At 41.6% G+C, this 19,686-nt stretch overlaps 2 protein-coding genes across 12 annotated transcripts in view; one reads left to right on the forward strand and one right to left on the reverse strand.

Moving 5' to 3' along the window:
• Positions 1-10,104, reverse strand: part of PRCP (prolylcarboxypeptidase) — a 65,541-nt gene extending 55,437 nt beyond the window's left edge. The window contains exons 1-2 of one of the 3 annotated variants that reach the window (XM_072794822.1): positions 10,012-10,104; positions 8,770-8,958 (exon numbers count right to left, since the gene is read on the reverse strand). In XM_072794822.1, coding sequence (XP_072650923.1) covers positions 8,770-8,937 — 168 coding nt within the window. In that variant the 5' untranslated portion in view covers positions 8,938-8,958; positions 10,012-10,104. The other 2 variants (XM_072794823.1, XM_072794821.1) reach the window with 2 other exon arrangements.
• The window catches only part of DDIAS (DNA damage induced apoptosis suppressor), a 30,055-nt gene continuing 20,451 nt past the window's right edge, over positions 10,083-19,686 (forward strand). For 3 of the 9 annotated variants that reach the window (XR_012015750.1, XR_012015755.1, XM_072794820.1), the window contains exons 1-2: positions 10,083-10,199; positions 10,677-10,797. The gene's annotated coding sequence lies outside the window, so the exon portion shown is untranslated. The other 6 variants (XR_012015753.1, XR_012015751.1, XM_072794819.1 and 3 more) reach the window with 6 other exon arrangements.

Below are 19,686 nucleotides of genomic sequence, written 5' to 3' on the forward strand. Positions count from 1 at the left end.
ATCATCTCCCTCTCCTGTCTAACCTCTATTTAGCTTCCCAGTCTCTGCTTTGACACCACTGCTGCCTACAGGATTCTCTAATATCCAAGACTCAGGACTTCACTGAAGATCCCACAACAAACTACTCCTTAAAGCACACTCCTAATTATTATCACTATGTTCCCACTAAACTGTAAACTTTATGAGGTCTGTCTTTGCTTTCCACTTATCCCCAGCTATTAACATAGCATATGGTACATGGATAGTTCAATAAATCTTTCCGGATGAACATACAACTGTGCTGCTTTACTCTATGTTAGATATTTTATCTGCTATAAGACAATGATACATCATTGAAGCCTATAACCAACTTGAAGAGCCGCTCAGAAAAAGCTCCTAAAGAAATCTGACTTGAATAAATCTGCCTTTACCTAACCCGCGTGGGGAATCCCCACAATGTGAGCAGCAAGCAAGAGAACATCATGAGCTTGACAGACATGACAGCTGATCCTCTCCAGGTGCAGCACTGTGTGGCAACTTGGAACTGACACAAGTAACAGAAAGTAAGGATTTACAAATATACATAGTTAACTGGCTTCTTTTTGAAAATGAATCATAAAAAGTACTATCTTTACCTTAGTTCTCTAATATGGGCAGTACACAACTCCCACAGCAGTAGGCTTTAAGGGACATTTTTCCTAATGTCTTCATTCTTTAACCTCTCCCTGGCCCTCTCCCATACACAAAACAAAGAGCAAACTTTGCTGTACTCCCTCTCATGATTCTTTCTCTGTACGTATGTGGGGAGAAGGTTAGTAAAGACAACCCTGTAAGTTGTGACCTTTAAGTTACAGCTTCCAGATCATCAAAATAAGAATATGAATAAGTGGGCCTGTTTTTATTTGCCTGGCATTCTATATTGTTTCCCAAAAGGATTTCAGGCCATTGAGAATCAAGTTTTCCTCCCTCCCTATAACACATACACACACACACACATCCCTTCCTTATCTCAAGGTACAGGGAAGCAGGAAAAGGGAGGGGGAAAAGATACAGATTCAACAAACATTTGTAAAGATGATACTCTAATAAAACTATAAAAATTATGTAATACTATGGGTAGTACGCTGTGGAGTATGAGTACTTACAAGATAGAGTCCTTGATTTAAAGAGAGTAAGAAAAAAAATTTTAAAAAAATAGAGAGATAAGAGTACAAAAGATTCTAACACAAGACTAGAATAAGACATGTGCCCTGAAAGCAGTACAAAGAAAGATCTGATTGGGCACCTGAGTGTCTCACTGGTTGAGCATCACCTTCAGCTCAGGTCGTAATCCTGGGGTTCTGGAATTGAGTCCCACATCAGGTTCCCCACCGGGAGTGTGCTTCTCCCTCTGCTTATGTCTCTGCCTCTCTCTGTGTGTCTCTCATGAATAAATAAATAAAATCTTTAAAAAAGAAAAAAAAGAAGGAAAGAAAGATCTGACTGATCACACACTTTCCGAAAGATAAGAAATACCTCATGGAGGAGGTACTCAGTATCTGAGATGAGGCTTAAAAAAAGGATGGGATTGATAAAGGGGGGAGGGCACTGGGAGAGATATTTCAGACAAAAGAAACAATGTGGGCTAAAAGTATAGAAACAGGAAAAGAATGAGGATGTGTGGGGAATAGATTAGCACACTAGAAAGGTGGGTTGGGGTCACAGGGTAGAAAGCCCTGAATGCTACAGGATTTTGTTCTAAATAAAGCAAACAATTAGCTGCTGTACCTGGGTGGCTCAGCCAGTTAAGCATCTGACTCAGAAAAAAAAAAAAAAAAAGCATCTGACTCAGGTCATGAACTCAGGGTCCTAGGATCCACTTTCATCAGGCTCCCTGATCAGCATTGGTTTGACCCTCCCTCTCCCTTTGCCCTTCCCCCCATTTGAGAGTGCACTTGCATGAGTACACTCTCTCAAATAAATACAATCTTTTTTTTTTTAAAGATTATTTTATTTATGAGACAGACAGAGAGAGAGAGAGAGAGAGAGAGGCAGAGACACAGGCAGAGGGAGAAGTAGGCTCCATGCAGGGAGCCCAAGGCGGGACTCGACCCCGAGACTCCAGGATCACACCTTGGGCGGAAGACAGGCGCTAAACCGCTGAGCCACCCGGGCTGCCCAAATAAATACAATCTTAAAAAAAAAAAAAAAGTAAACAATTTGGAATCATTGTGGGCTCTGAGCAGAAGAGTGCTTGATGGAAGAAGAGGTGGTTAATGTACCCATGGGGACTACAGTAGAGGGCTAACCACAGGAAGCAAGGAGGACCTTCAAACTCATATAATCCACCTTTTACTGTCCCCTCACCCTATTCTTACTTCCTTCATTACTAGGCTTAAATTTCATGGTCAACAAATAAACACTCCCTTGCATATGTCCCTTAATCTCCATGTCTCTCTCACTTTCTTTTAGTGATTTGGCAAAAGGATAATCCTGGTTAAAAGAACCCTCCATCAACTTCTCACTCATACCCAAGAAAGTAAATGTAGCTAAAGAAACATACAGCCTATCAAATGGTCTTACTAACATGCATGAGACTTCAAAGCTACCTGTGATCAGGACGTCTGGGTAGTTCAGTGGTCAAGCATCTGCCTTCAGCTCAGGGCGTGACCCCAGGGTCCCAGGATCAAGTCCCACATCGGGCTCCCTGCAAGGAGCCTGCTGCTCCTTCTGCCTATGTCTCTGCCTCTCTCTTGAATAAATAAAATCTTTTAAAAAAAGCTACCTATAATCAAATCATATTTCCCTAGTCCATTTATTTTCTTTCTCTGCTAGAGGAATATTTATGTTTTCTTTTCTCCTCACTATGTTCATCCCCTGCTGCTACCCTCTCCTTGGGTATGTCCTTTCAGTCATACTGGCCTCCTTGTGGTTGTTCCCACCAGGCACACATCTACCTTAGGGTTTTGTACTTGCTTTTCTCTATGTCTTAAATGCTCTTTCTCCAGTGCCTAGAAGAGTGCCCTGCAAATAGTGAGAACTTAACAAAAATAGAGTAAATGAATTTGGAAACACATCGTACATTCAAGTATGCTATTTTGCTTTTTTCATTTATCATTAATTTACAAACATTTCCCGACATTACCAAGTATACTTCAAGGTCATCATTTTTAAGGGATAGTAATATTCCATTTTATGGATATGCCACAAATTATTTACAATTTGGGACTGAGAAACCAGGAGATTTACAAATGGGATCTTTTGGATGATTCTTCCTTTAATCTTTCTAAACCTCGATAGTTTCACCTCTAAAAATGAGCATAATATCTACTTCATAGGACTGCTGCAAAGAATGGATGTGGAATATAGACAGATATGGAGACATCAGTTTTGAAAACAGAGGCATCATGATGTCAATTGAATGAAAGATCATAGATCTTGGAAGCAACAGATTAAAATGTATTGTCCCTCAAGAGCTTGATCAAGTCACTTAATCTCTACGAACCTCAATTAAACCATCTATTTTTAAAAGTGGTTATAAAAATTAAAAGCAGGTACACAGAAGAATTTAAAATAATATCTAGCTCAGATAAGATAATTAATAAGTGCTAATTCACTCACTGCTCATAAACAACCAGGACTTTTCTTAAATTGCGAACCAGAATAAAAAAGATTAAAAAAAAAAAAGACGTTTATAAACTCCCCAATAACACACACATTGTTAATGCAAGTTTTGGGGCGTCTGGGTGGCTCAGTCAGTTAAGCATCTACCTTTGGCTCAGGTCATGGTCCCAGGGTCCTGGAAACCTGCCCCATGTCAGGCTCCCAGGTTGGCAAGGACACTGCTTCTCCCACTCACCCCTGCTCATGCTCTCTCTCTCTCTCTCTCTCTCTCTCACATAAATAAATAAAATCTTTATTAAAAAAAGTTTCCTTTTGATGAAATTTACAAGGCATATTTCAGATTTTTTATATAAATCTATTAATTTTGTTTCCTTTATTATGAAAAAGACAAGCAAAATAATTATTTTAATTACCAAATGATAGTATGAATAAATTTCTTTATCACATACTTCAATGTATATATACATTAGATCAGTGAACTATCATGATAATAAGTTGAGCAAGAAAATATTATGTAGATAGTCTCACTTGAGGGATTTTTTGAAGCAATCTGTAAATTGCGGCCACATACTACCAAGACACTACAAATTTATCAGTCCCTTCCCATATTTTTCAGATACAAGCTTGAATATGTGTGACTGGAATAGCTGACAAGTATGTGAGGTCCTCCAGGGTGTAATCATCTCTGCTTTCCTGGGACCTAGCCCAATGCCTGATATATAAAAGGAATTGGATGAACACTCGAGTAGGTAGATGGGTGGGCAGGTAAGAGACTAATTGAGTATGGTGGTCATTAGTGTTGTTTCTCCTAGGATCTCCAAAGTCAATATTCTTATCTCCCTATCTTGTCCTTACATGCAGCAAAATAACCTGTTTGGGCCAAGGAATTATGAAAGGAAGTGACATGTGCCACTTCCAGATTGGGGCATTTATTATCTTTCTATGTCCTTTTTCCACTGCTATGGTGATCATGAAAGTATACGTTGAGAGGAGGCCTTCATAAATCCCTTAGTCTCTAAGTGAATGCAATGAGGGAACCCTCTGCTAACCCCAATGGAAATACAGTTTGAGTCACACATTTTTGTAGGGTTAAGTCACTAAAATTTTGGAGTTCTGCTACATCAGCATAACCTAGCCCATCCTGACTAGTACAATAACCAAGATAATGACATTTATTTTAGAACAAGAAACTCATTAGAGTTTATTTTCAGAAAAAAACAAAATGAAACAGATAAGCAATCTATCTTGAACATGTCACTCAACCTGTCTATATGATCGTTCTCTCACCTGTGAAGTGGAACAAACCATCTACCTCACAGAACAGCTGTAGGAATTAAATGTCTATTAAGTACTCAGAAAGTAGGGCATATAAAGCTTTCAATAAACAGTAGCAGATTATTAGTATTACTGTGCACTCGATATTTATACACTACATATTTCATTTTATTCTCCCTCCTCTTACGCCTTATTCATTTTAACTTCTAGCCAATTTTTTCCATTCAAAAAATCTTTATCAACGTGGCTGGGCTACAGTGCCCAGATATTTGACCAAACATTCTGGATGTTTCTATGAAGGTGTTTTTTGGGATAAGATTCACATTTAAGTCAGTAGACTTTGAGTAAAGCAGCTTTACCCTCCATAATGTGGGTCTCACCTAACCAGGTGAAGGACTGAATAGCAAAAAAGACTGACCTCTCCGGAACAAAAAGGAATAGTGCAAGCAGGCTCTCTTTGGACTCAAATTGCAACTCTTCTCTGGGTCTCTAGCCTGCCAGCCAACCCTACAGATTTTGAACTTACCAAGCCTCCATAATCACATGAAATAATTCCTTAAAATAAATCAATCTCTGTGAAAAAAGGAATACATACACAGAAAGAAACATTCTATTGGGTCTGTTTCTCAGGAGAATTCTGACTAATAAAGATTGTTTGCCTAGTGACACTGAGGAAAATGAGAGCCTCAAAGGACCCATTCTCTTTTCCCACTACATCACACTGTAAAATGCCCTCCGAACTCACATTCTACTCTGAGGGGCTAGGGTGGGAGGTGGAGGGTAATGAGAAAGAGAGAAACCTTGCAACCATAAGCCATAAAGTCCAAGGAGCCCCTTCAACATTGACATTATACATGTATACGTGTAAATACCTGGATGTGACCAAGTGATGTACTATTCTTTCTCTGGTCTCCTGATTCAGTTACTTTGGATAAAAGAAAACAAATATTCCTAGTAAATCAATAACATTTGCAGACTTCGAAAGAAGAGGAAAAAGAATTAGTAAAGATGTAGAAAATGAAAAGAAAAATAAAAAATAAAACTTGTGTCAATTAAGTTTCTAGAAGATGCATTATCACAACTGCCATGCATTTGGATCAATCTGAAATGATGATACTATGGGGAGTGTGGTTTTAGGACAGAGTGGGGAAGAAACCAGCATGTGATCTATTAAGTTCCCACCATGTCCCAAGGCACTGTGTGTGTGCTTTCATTTGTCACCATATTTAATCCGTGGTAGACTTTGCTCTGTTTAGGCTTTTTTTGGATAGTCATTCATTCACTCCCTCAAAAAAATACTTATTTTGTGCCTTATATTTTTATAGGCTCTTTTGGGTACTGGAGAGTGCTATCTAGCTAACAGGGACACATACAAAAGAGTAAGTGTACAGGGTGAAAAAAGACCAACTATGTTGCCCTAAAGTCAAGAAGGCTTCAGAGAAGAGGTGATATTTCAGCTGGATTACAGGTACGAGTTTAACTTGGAAAGAAGAGAGATAGTATTCCAGATAGAATTTCTGACACTGTAAAATTCAGTTGAGTCTCTGTTCTAAGTTGCTAAAAGTACATGTGTGCATTGAGGAGCAAAGGGGAGGGAAAGGGCCTTTATATCCAGACCATTCATGGAATTTATGTGCATATAAAGATAGCTGGGAATAGCTTGGTCAACTAGACAGATATAACTACAGATAAAGAAAATCATTACAAAGGTTGATAAAAATTCAACCTTGAATAAAAACTGAGGCTTACAATTATAATAATGATGTTTATTATTAAAAGGCATAAAAGCATTTCATGTCCTCTAACTAAAAAAAATTAAGGTTGAGTTTATACATGGTCCCAACTAAAAACCTATGGTCCAGAATTGGCAACTACGATAATCATTATTATGTAATAAATATGTATGTGGAAGTTTTCTCAACAAAATGAAATAAAACCCAACTCGTTGATATAAGGAAAATTATTATTATAGCAATACACATATATGTGGAATCTGTGTCCTAAAATATAAACTAAGCCAAAGGGTGGCTGAGTAAGGTCAAACAAATCACCAAAAAGGAAAAAGAACTCTTAAATTATATTTCTAAATAGTTTAAGTGGTCAAGAAAGGAATGTATAATGAAGGAAGATAAATTAAGGGCTCACAGATCATTTGGTCTCTTCCACCCTTTTGTTCCCCCTTTTCTGCTGATAGTTCCCTTTTTCATAATTTCTCTCCTCCTTCTTCTTCTTCTTTTGTGTGAGAAAGACACAACCGACTGCGCCACCCAGGTGCCCTTCATCACTTCTAAGGAGAATTCAGAGATCCTCATTCCAAAAGTTCTCTTTCAATTTTATTTTACCAATAAGACTCTGCAAATAATCATATACAAAATCCCCAAATATGAAACAGACTAAAGCTCAGGCTCAAAGAGTTCAGAGAGAGAGGGGTTACTGAAGCACCCTAACTTGGCCTCCACTTTACCCTTCATCCACCAACCCTCTGAGACAGCTCCCCAAATAGCCTTAATTTTCCTTAGCGCAGTATGTAATATGCTGCTCCTTGTTCAATCCTCTCAATTTACAAATGAAAGTGTAGCTTAGTGAATTAATTTAATTAAGAAGTCTGAAAAAAAAAATCCCTGTTTCATTTCCTCTGCTGAAATAAAATGCTTTCTCTTCCTCATAAACTGTAATTTAAATTTCTGGGTTAAAAATAATTCCTTATAAGTTACAAATTCATTCAATCAGTCTATCTGAATTCAAAATTCAGGGCTAAATATTCTGCTGGGGACATGTCATCTGTTTTCATTTAATCATCACCAAATCCCCAGATCAAGAAACTGCGTTTACTGTTTGTTTGTTTTTTAAGATTTTATTTACCATGCACTTGCAGGGTGGAGGGAGCACAAGCAGGTGAGAGGCAAAGGGAGAAGGAGAAGCAGACTCCTCGCTGAGCAGGGAGCCCTGCGCCATCCCAGGACCCACGGACCACGACTGAGCCAAAGGCAGAGGCTTAACTGACGCAGCCAATCAAGGGCCCCAAGAACAGGGTTCATGAGAAGTACCGTAACTTTCCTAAGTTCACAGAGCTAGCAGAGTGGAATGCTGTTCTATTCAACTCCAAAAGCCAAACCTCAGACTCTTGCATTCTTTCTAAGTCCAAACCTTTTCCTAGTCTTTACCTGTCTTTACACAGGTTCCCAGAAATACAAACTGGTAAGAGATCTCGTCACTTCACACAGTCTTGTCATGCTTCAGGCAGCCAAGCACAAAGCCATCAAGTCTACTTTAAACTTCTAAACTCAAGCTTCAGAACTGCAGAGATGCTAATCCCCACCCTCAAATCTTGACTTTCTTCTACAACTTTCTTTACAACCGTGGGCTACACGTTATGTTCAGTCTTATGGAGAACAGGAATGGTTAAAAACCCTTAATCAGAGGGCGACAAAATCAACTTTGAGCTGAGCAAGAGATGACAGGCTGGTGTTTTGGGTTGAATACTACATATTACCTAATAGGATACTGGAAATGTGTATTTAAAGGCTGCTTTTGGACAAACGATGACTGTCACGACGGAGTAGGAGTCACAGGTGGCATCGAACAATTTTAATTTGACGGGAGGTGAGGAGAATTTGAATTAGGGCATCATCCTCTGGGAGCAGAAGCTGAAGTGACTGTCACAGCCAATTTTAGAAGAGAGTGTGGAAACCAGGATTGATATTAAACTACTGGTTCACGGGAGAAGAGATTTTAAACAGAACTGAAACTTGGTGCCACTGTCTAGAAACTGTGAGCCAAAGATCGGACAAGTCCTAGGCATTAGGGGTCTGAAATTCTGGGTGAGCTCCAGTGCCTAGGCTCGGGTCCATTAGGCAGGGACTGCGCAGCCCGAGCGCTCCCCGACGCCCGCCCCGCCCCGCCCCGCCTTACCTTCTGTAGGATGTAGTGAACCGAGTACTTCGCGCCAGTAAAATGGCGGGAGGTGAAACTGGTTGACCAGCGCAGGCTGCTGAGGGCCTTCACGGCCGGCGGTACAGGGATGGCGACCCCAGGCGTCAGGAGAGCCAGGAGCAGGAGCAGGACGGCGGGGCGCCCCATGGCTACGGCTCCGGCTGGCGGCTGCAGTGCGGGTGGGAGCGAGACCGGCAGAGACGCGGAGCTAGAGCCGAGCCCAGCCCGCAGCTCCGCCCACCGCACAGAGGCTCCTCCCCGGAGCAACGCCGCCCAAGCCTGGGCGCCCACGCCGCCCCGCCCCGCCCCGGTCCCCGGCGGCGCCGCAGCCTTTCACGTTGCTCTGGCGCAGTCCCCTCTTCCGAGTCCACCTTCATCGCGGCCCCAGTCCAAGTCCACCCTTTCCCACCGGACCGCCGGAATCCCATCCTGGGGACAGAGCGCTCTCCAAGCCCAGCACCTCCTTTCCTGCCCTGCCCGGTCGGCCTCAGTTCCATTGCCACCCCCCTTGCCCTCCGCAAACCCCATATAATAACAATAATAATAAGAGCTGCCATGACAATTCCTTGAGCGTTCTCTACGTGTCCCTATATCGCTAGGCATAATGGCACACACGCCTCTAACTCCAGCATCACAGCAATCCGTGTGTCGCGTGATGGCTACTCCCACTGACAGCTGAGGAAACCGAGGTCCCGAGGGGTGGAGGGCATTGCACTGGGTTACTCAGGAGGCAGGGGAGCGCGGCTTCGCAGCCCGCTCGGTCCGGCCCTCGCATCCCACCTCCATGATGTCAGCCAACCACCTCTTGCGGTAGTCCGCTCACCCATCACCCCGAACCTCCGCGCTGCCCACACAAGCCATCCCTTAGCTGGAGTCTCCGGGGCCCGGAGCCCCCCCGAGTCCCGCTAGGTCCGGGTCCCTTCGTCCAGGATACGCCCCGGTCCCCTGCCCCGGGCGGGTAGCCCGCTTCAGACCCCGCTTCCATCCCCCTCTTGCTCTTCTCCGCGCCACCAAGCTCCCCTGCCCAGCTCCCACTCCTCCTTCCAGGCGCCCTGCCGAACCCCGATCTGAGGGGCGCTACCACCCCTTCCTGGGACCCCCACGCTGCCCCCAAAACCAACTTTATAGACTGTGCCACTGCGGCACCAGTCGGGGAAAAACATCCCCCAAACCCTGTCTCTACCCACAGTTTGACGAAAATGGTCGTTCCCAGAAACTCACAGAACGCCGCGTTCAATCTCCACCCTCGGCGGCGCCTTCTTCTGATTGGCTGTGAGCAGCCACTGCCCAAGCGTCACTTCCGGCGGAAAAGGACGCGGGAGTTTTGATTGGAAACTTGATTCGTCGCCGCGTCCCAGCGGTCGGCACCGCGGAGCGTCGCCCGGACGAGTCTCGGTCGTGTGCCTCAGGTGAGGAGCTGTGGAGCGCAAAGGGCGAGACTCCTAACGTGGCCCTGAGTGTCGTCGTGGGTGAGACTTAGAGCGTTCCCTGTTGTTTTCTCAGGAGTTAGTCTTTCTCTGTAGAAGGGTGGCCATGAGAGTGAACAGGAAAAAGGGTCTGTCTGTCATTTAGAATTAGGCCGTGCTGTTGATACAGTTCAGCGAGCGTTTCCTCCACATTTGCCTAGCCAGCGAGCTAGATGAGGGTGAGCCTCTGGAACCGATAAAACAAAGGAAAAGAACCATCCGGGTTTTGAGGTGCTCGGAGATGCGGCTTTAGCAGGCTTTGCTGAGTAATTGAGTGCTGAAAAGGGGGCTTTTCCATATCGTTTTGTGACCTAGAGGGAAGAGTGTTTTGTCAGTGTGCTCAAATCGGAAACTTGAAATTGTTCTACATTCCTTACCTATCTTATACTCAGCCAGTCATTATATCTCGAATCCACACAGTCCTCCACTTGTGGGCCACTTGGAACACCGTGACTTCTCCATAGCTCCAGTCTCCAGCCTCCCAGCTGGCTCTTACTTCGTGTTACTTTCCAATCCAGTCTCCACATTGCCAGGCTATCTGGTAAGTCGCAGATCTGGCCAGAGCACTCCCGGTTTAAAATCTTTACTTGCCTCCTATTTGCCCTCAAGGTAAGCCTAACCTTCTTCACATATTTTACAGGGCCCTTCTTGCTAGCCTTTGCCTGCCTCTCCATATTTGTTTTGTACTGCTCCAGCCCTATGAAAAGTCTTTTTGAGTTCCTCAAATCCACCGTCTCACCTCACCTCCAGATCGCTTCTAACCTGGCTAATTCATACTCATTCCTTAAGTTTCAGTTTTATTGTCTTTTAACTCAGGAAGCCTTTCTGCACCCTGCAAAACTGGGTCACAAAGTACCTAGTAGTTAGTGATAGCAGATAGTTTGGATATTGTTTTTGACTTATTTATTTGAGAGAACGCACAAGGAGAGGGAGAAGCAGGCTCCTCGCTGAGCAAGGAGTGTAATGGGGGCTCCATCCCAGCACTCCAGATCATGACCCAAGTGGAAGGCATACACTTAACTGACTGAGCCACCAAGGCACCACTATCCTGCAGATAGTTTTTTTTTTTTTTTTTTTTAAGATTTTATTTATTTATTCATGAGAGACACAGAGAGGCAGAGACACAGGCAGAGGGAGAAGCAAGACCCATGCAGGGAGCCCGACGCGGGACTTGATCCCGGATCTCCAGGATCATGCCATGGGCTGAAGGCGGCGCTGAACCACTGGGCCACCCAGGCAGCCCTATCCTGAAGATAGTTGTAAGTGCCTCCCTCTGCCAAGAATTACTAGGTACTGGGATTACAATAGTGAACAAGTTAGATTCCTCACCAAGTGGAACTTAACTCTTATAGGTGGAGTTAAGAATAGAAGGGGAAACTGAGTTAGGCTCGTTTCAGGTGGCCTCTCTCAAGTCTTGAAAAACAAAATTTGACCAAGTAAATTTGAAGATCAAGTTAGCTTTTTTAAATGATTCAGACAACATCTTACCTAGCAAATAAAAGAGAGCTCCAAAGAGTCATACAAAATAGGTTTTTATAGGAAAGAAAGTAGGGCAAGGAAGTTATTAGCAAAAGAAAAGGATTGTTCTGGGCAAGGTCAGTCTTCCTCTGGGGGAAGGGCAAGGAGTCTTATGCAGATTGCCTTTCTGAGATGGAGAGAGCTCTTGTTGGCACTGATCCAGAAAATTCCTTATTGACCAGTTAAGACTATATTTCTGGGGGAAGTTGAAACTGCAGTTAGCTGAGGTAGTTAGCCCCAGTTTGGGGACTCTGCAAATGACTTCATTTGGGGCCTGTGGCTTTTTTTCTAACACAAGAGTTGACTCTTAAAGCAAGGCCTAAAAGATGAGAATGATCCAGCCATGCAATAAAGAAAAGGAAGAACATTCCAGAATGAATAGATTGTACAAAGGCCCTAAGCCAGGGAAGAAGTTGTCATCTGAGTGCTCAAAAACCTAAGGAAAGATCTGTGCTGCTGGAAGGTATTCAGAAAGGATAGGTGATGAAATGAGCCTTGAGAGATGGGCAGGGACCAGATCTTGCAGTTAGGAAGCTAATGCGGCAGCAGAAGCAACAGGTGATGATGTTTGGATTACGTAGTAGCAGAACATATGTGGGAAAAGTGGACAGTGGTTCTTAGATTTGGAAATAGAAGGACATACAGATGAGTATAATTTGAGACTTGAGGGAAAAAGAAATGAAAGATGATTCCTAAGTATCTGACCTGACTTAACTGGTTGAAGAATAGTGCTATTTGCTGACATGGAGAAAATTTCAAGAAAAGAATGTGCTGTCTGTTCGATTGAATGGGGGCCCCAAATGTGGGGCAGTGATTGAGTGAAAACCAGTGGCGTGGGCGGTGAAAGGATTCACCCAAGGCAGCACAAAGGAGATAGTTTATTGAATACACCACAAGGGAGTGGTGGGCAGGACAGCAAAGGTGAGACTGTCTGACAGGAGAGCATGAGTAGGGCTGTATTTAAAGGGGAAGATAAAGAGGTATGGCAACGTAGGGAATTTTCCCTTTTTTGGTAACTGTGCCTGCTGTAAGTAGCCCATTGATCTGTTTAGGGCCTATGGATATTTTGAGGTAGGTCTCCTGTCTGTATTCAGGCAGGTGGTCACCGTAGGCCCTTTTGCCTTGCTCTTCATTACGTTGCTCAAGCCTGTTGTCTAAAAGCAGCCTCTACAAAGAAGTTTGAAAGGAAACTAAGAATTCAGGTTTTTTACCTATTAAAACTTGAGGTGTCTATGGAACATCAAAATAATGGCTGTCTATAACTGTCTCCTCCATGTGGAAGTCTGGAGCTTGCAGATATTGTATGTACCTTAATGTCACTTCCTTAGTAGTTACACATTGTCTTAGCCAACAGTTTATAAATTTCTTGAACACAAGAGCCTGTATTTTCTATCTAATTTTGTCACCCTCCCTATCCCTTCATCTATCATAAACTCAATGGACAAACTGTGTTGTATTCACCAAGAGTTTCCTGGGTGGTGTCTTGGGGGTTTTTTATTGTTAAGGATTTTTTTTTTTTTTTTTTTTTTTTAATTCAAGTAGGCTCCACACCCAACATGGGGCTTGAACTCATGAGATGAAGAGTCGCATGCTCCGGATGCCCTGCCTTCAGCTCAGGGCCTTATCCTGGAGTCCCTGCATGGAGCCTGCTTCTCTCTCTGCCTCTCTCCTTCTGTGTCTGTCATTAATAAATGGATAAAATCTTAAAAAAAAAAAAAAAAAAGTCACATGCTCTAAGCTAGCCAGCTACCTGTCTTGGGTGGTATTTTAAAAGTATTTTTCACCAATATTTCTCCAAATAAAAGAGGTTTCGTTTTTTTGTTTAATTTTCTGTCTCCTGCTTTCTCATCTCTTTCTAGAATTTTCACGTTATGTCAGTAAATCATTTCTCAAGGATTTGTTATGACTACTTTTAGAAAACTTAGACAAAGTATGCACCCTTGGGGGTAAACCATTAAGTAAACAGCTCAAAATATAATACAGCCTGTACAATATAAAACAGGAAATCTGAGAGTAGCAAGGTGACAGATTTTCTTGCATAGCAAGAACAGTTTTGGGAGGCTGCCCTAAGATTGGCCACTCTGACATGAAGATTGTTTTGAGTTAAAAGCAATCAAAACCCAGCAGATTCAGGGAAAGCTTTTCTGCAGCCCCACGCCCTGCCCACCAACTGCCTAAAAAAACATTTAGATAGAAGACCTCATGCAAGAAGAGAGCTATCATCACAGATAACTATATTATGATAAATAGTAAAGTAAGGTAGACAGGAGAAACCTAGCAAGGCCTTATGATCAAAATCCCCTCTTATTCCCATTGTTTTTGAATGGCCCCCACAAACATTTGTTTACCAAACATTTACTCTTTTTTATTTTTTCTGAGGATTGTATGCCTTCCTTTGGAAGTCCTGGACCCCTACCCACTTCTATTTAGTTTGGGATGACATATATATACCTTATTTTGTCTGAGTGTCTTTGGAATTTTCAAGTCTGCAGATTCCCTGTATGTATGCATACTATTAAATTTGATTTTCTTGTTAATCTGTCTCCTGTCAATTTGATTCTTGGTTCAGGGACAGAAATTTGTGTCCCCCAACAATGTTAAACATTTAAATTTTTCTGGATGATCTAACATTTAATAAGAATTATTCTAGATTTTCTAGTCTAGCCCAAAGGAGAAAAAAATTACGTCAGTGTGTGTGCATATAATAGGGGCATGTTTTTTTCATATTAAGGTGCCAACTAGGAAATTGGTAGTGAAGAAGGTAAGCCGAAACGACCCCAGATAGTAGACCAAAGATTTACAAAGTAATCTAAAAGACTGTAATGCTCTCAGACTTTATAGTTTAACTATAACCACATTAATCACAAATGTTGGTCACCATCAGACAGCCTAACTGGCTAGGCCAGTGATTTTCAAGTATTGCCAACATAAACATTATCTGGGAACTTGTGAGACATGCAAATTCTCTGGCCCTCGTCCCAAATTTACTGAATCAGAACTCAGGTTAGGACCCAGAAGTCCATTTTATCAGACCCTCCAGGTGATTTTGATAGACTCTAAAAGAGAACCACTGGGCTAGTATGAAAATGGGTGGTAATCAATGAGTTATGTATCTGGGCCCACCGACAAAACTATCTTTCGTGTGAAAAGGATGCACTAGCTATATTAGCCTGATTCCATTAAAATATTTGATTAACCTAATACCCCTCTTCAAACAACTTTCTCTATACATATAGTCATACCCAAAAGAAAATATGGGCTTAAAATGTGTCCTTCCTGTGCTGTAATTTTTCATGATATATTAGTAAAGTGTCTTTGGATATGATTTAGATCCCCATATAGCTTGACTAGAAAGAGAAAGCAAGTATTCCATGTTAAATACTGGACCCCACATATTTTAATAAATATAAGTCAGAATCTTCTTCATTCCAGACATTCCTGGGAAATCTCTGGGCCTTCAAAACAAAAGCCTACTGAGCCCCTAATTAGTTCCCATCAACCTACCCTAACACATTTTTCTCCCCCTCTATCTTAACCTCCTTGTTTATACTTTTAGGTGTAAGAGATTGAGAGGACCCAAAGTTTTCTTTGTATTTTATTTCTAAGTTCCCTACCTAGTATTTTTTTTATTATATTTATTGATTTTTTTAAAGTGTAAATGTAAAACATCTTCAAAATACTTTAAACATACAAAGAAAATAAAAATCACCTTTAGGGATCCCCGGGTGGCGCAGCGGTTTAGCGACTGCCTTTGGCCCAGGGCGCGATCCTGGAGACCCGGGATCGAATCCCACGTCGGGCTCCCGGTGCATGGATCCTGCTTCTCCCTCTGCCTATGTCTCTGCCCCTCTCTCTCTCTCTCTGTGTGACTATTATAAATTTAAAAAAAAAAAAAAAATCACCTTTAATCCGGTAACTGCGAAGGATTATGTATTTGCATAACTATTCTCTCCCCACTCTTCCAAGCTAAGACTCAGTCCCCTTATATTTTCTCATGGCATTATGTACATTTCTTTTATAGAATCTGCCACGTTTTCAGTAAAATTTTTTCATGTGATTGTCTATTTTTCCCATCACTTATCCCCAATACCTGATATTTAGCAGCTGCACAACAAATAACTGATAAATTGAATTGGAATATGATTTGCTGGCTGTGATGGAGCCAAAGAAATGAAATGCTGTATTACCATCCTTCCCAATAAAATCAAGAAGAAAGATAAATTGCAGGAGATACTACATATGAAATTGTTTCCAGGTCATTGTAATTATAAGGTTTTGTAACTTTTTTTTTCCTTAAGATTTTAATTTATTTATTCATGAGAGACAGAGAGAGAGAGAGGCAGAGACACAGGCAGAGGGAGAAGTAGGCTCCATGCAGGGAGCCCGATATGAGACTCAATCCTGGGACCCCAGGATCACGCCCGGAGCCAAAGGCAGATGCTTAACCGCTGAGCCACCCAGGCATCCCTGTAACTTTGATATTTACTTATTCCTGATGCTTCAGTTCTCCATCAAACGTGAAGTCACCACAGTACAAGTCAAGCAGTGGAGAGATCAACTAGATGATAAATGTCATAAAGGAAATACTACGAAAGCAGCAAAAAGAACAGTGACTTCCTGAAAGGATCTTCTTGGATTTTTGTCCGCCAGACAATGAGAAGCCTTTTTGCCATTTTTGGGGGCTTTACCAGGTGAAACAAATAGTAAAAACAGTTTACTAGGGGATCCCTGGGTGGCGCAGCGGTTTAGCGCCTGCCTTTGGCCCAGGGCACAATCCTGGAGACCCGGGATCGAATCCCACGTCGGGCTCCCGGTGCATGGAGCCTGCTTCCCCCTCCCTATGTCTTTGCCTCTCTCTCTCTCACTGTGTGCCTATCATAAATAAAATAAAATAAAAAATTTAAAAACAAAAAAACAAAAAAAAAACAGTTTACTGACCTTTTTCATTTTAGTTCTCAAATTTGCCATTAAGTTGTAAATACTTAGTTTTTTAGACATACTTCTTTGATCCACCAGAGGGCAATAGACCCTTATATAAAGATAATTTAACCAACTTTAAAAACACAGCAATTAGTGCTTGCACAATTAATTTAGAAATTAAATATTTCTGCTTGTGTTTTTTGTTTGTTGGTGAGCTTCCCAATTAGACAGTAAGCATTTTATTTCTCATTGTTTCGCCTACAAATTTATCAGTGTCCTAGTTATATTTAAGGCTTAATCCATTTCCTAAAGTTTGAATTTGATAACAGTTGTGTAAAGAATATAATTTGGTGCATGCCCATATAGTTGTGGTACAATAAAAAATTCTAGTTTAGAGCCCTAGAGAAGATAGTCTCTGCTCATTATATGATTGCAATTAAGGGGAAAAAAACAAATGAGGATATAATTTGAATGATTAAAATAAGTTTTAAATAAAGTACTAGATATGAAAACACTCTGTGCACTCTGATGTATATACAATTATGATTATTTTATGATTTGGTAAAATAGTGGGTTGTTTTGTTTTTGTTTTAAAGAGAGAGGCAGAGAGAGAAGCAGGCTCCATGCAGGGAGCCCGATGTAGGACTCAATCCTGGGACTCCAGGATCATGCCCTGGGCCAAAGGCAGACACTCAACTGCTGAGCCACCCAAGCGTCCCAAATTGTGTTTTATATTTAATGGTATATGGTAAAACTGGCTTAAGAAGAGGAAAGCTGAAAATCTGGAAGGAAGTTAACTGCTGATGTTCAGATCGACAATTTTTAATCTCAGCAGAGATTAGCCATGGGGATATAATGAGATGGTCCCTCTAAGATCTTACTCTGGTTCCAGGAGAAAACTCTAAACACATAAGTTTACTATGATGTGCTAAATGCCAAATTAAAAAGTAGAGTCCTTAAGCTGGGAAAGCTTCCTGGAGAAGAAAGCTTTAGAAAAAACTTCTTAGAAAATAAACATTAGTCAGGAAAGTAAAAGAACATTTTAGAAGGAAGAAGGAAAAGAAGCAAAGGCAGAGAAATGTAAAACATATTGTAGTGGGGGAGTAGTACAGGTAAGAAAGAGAATAAGGGATTCAACTCAGATTTTTTTTTTAAGATTTTATTTATTCATGAGAGACAGAGAGAGAGAGAGAGAGAGGCAGAGACACAGGCAGAGGGAGAACCAGGCTCCATGCAGGGAGCCTGACGTGGGACTCAATCTGGGGACTCCAGGATCATGCCCTGGGCCAAAGGCAGGCGCTAAACCGCTGAGCCACCCAGGGATCCCCCAACTCAGATTTTTTTGTGTGTGTTCTCTTTAGCATAAATTCCTAACACATAAAGAATAAGAGGAAGAATTGAGAAAAAAGGCATTAGGAAGAATAAAGCCAAATGGAAATGCCTAGACAAACCAAATGATTAGACATCTTTTGGTTAATAGAAGGAGGCTTTTTATTTATTTTTTTTAAAGATTTTTATTTATTTATTCATGAGAGACACACACACACACACAGAGAGAGAGAGAGAGAGAGGCAAAGACACAGGCAGAGGGAGAAGCAGGCTCATGCAGGGAACCTGACGTGGGACTCGATCCCAGGACTCCAGGATCACGCCCTGGGCCAAAGGCAGGTGCTAAACCACTGAGCCACCCAGGGATCCCCGAGGAAGACTTTTTAAAGGGGGCTTTAGGGATGACTGGGTGGCTCAGCAGTTGAGCGTCTGCCTTCAGCTCAGGGCATGATCCCAGGGTCTGGAAATTAAGTTCCACATGGGACTTCCCTTGAGGAACCTGCTTCTCCCTCTGACTATGTCTCTGCCTCTCTCTCTTTGTGTGTCTCCCTTGAATAAATAAATAAAATCTTTAAGGAGGGGGGCTTTAAATGAAAAAGGAGGGACACCCTATTATGATGTATATACCTACTCTTACAAAATTTTTTCTGAAGTTGCAAAATTCTGCTTAGAGTTTATTTATTCAGTGAACGTTGATAAAGAACATACTTTGTGCTAAGCACTGGGGTATATAGTAGAACACAAGATAGACAACGTCAGACTAGGGGTAGGGGTAGAACAAACAAAAATAGGTAAGATGATACATTGATACATGCATTTTCATGGTTGGAAATATCACAAGCAGGATTGGTACTATAAAAGAATGAAATGGGTGATGTCATAAAAACTAAAAGGAAAGATGTTCTAAGGGGTAACATTAAGGATGAGAATGAACCAACTATTTGAAGAACACTCTAGGCAAAGAGAAAAGCAACAGAAAGTTAAAAAGAGGAGAACATTGGGGATCCCTGGGTGGCTCAGCGGTTTGGCGCCTGCCTTTGGCCCAGGGCACAATCCTGGAGTCCTGGAGTCCCGGGATCGAGTCCCGCGTCGGGCTCCTGGCATGGAGCCTGCTTCTCCCTCCTCCTGTGTCTCTGTCTCTGTCTCTGTCTCTCTCTCTCTCTTTCTGTCTCTGTGTCTATCATGAATAATAAATAAATAAATCTTAAAAAAAGACAGAACATTGCTATTCTTCTGCTTCTCTGTTTTATACAAGGATCTTAAAGCACTTTATACTCTGTTAACCATGTAACATTTTTATTTTTCTGTTTGCAGAAGAATTGTCTTTTTTTTCCTTTAAGCTGTGTAGAAATATATATACTGAAATCTAATAAAGTGATTTTTTTCAGCCTAAAAGAACCATTACCCAATTTAGTTTCTTTAAAAGAATCACGCAAGTTTATTTACATTCCTTCCTGTTAATGGAAGAAACAAGTTCTTATAGCTCTTCTAAAGATGTGAAAAGGGCTGATGTCATTCCTGAATTACTGGAATACAACATTTATTCAAAAACAGAATATTTGTTTGAGCTACTCTGTTTTAAATCTTATTTTCTTACTGTTAATGCTTTTTTAAAAGATTCTATTTCAGAGCAGAGAGAGAGAGAGCACGAGCAGGGGAAAGG

This window comes from Canis lupus, chromosome 23 (genome assembly GCF_048164855.1).
Source record: "Canis lupus baileyi chromosome 23, mCanLup2.hap1, whole genome shotgun sequence".
Taxonomy (NCBI): Eukaryota; Metazoa; Chordata; class Mammalia; order Carnivora; family Canidae; genus Canis; species Canis lupus.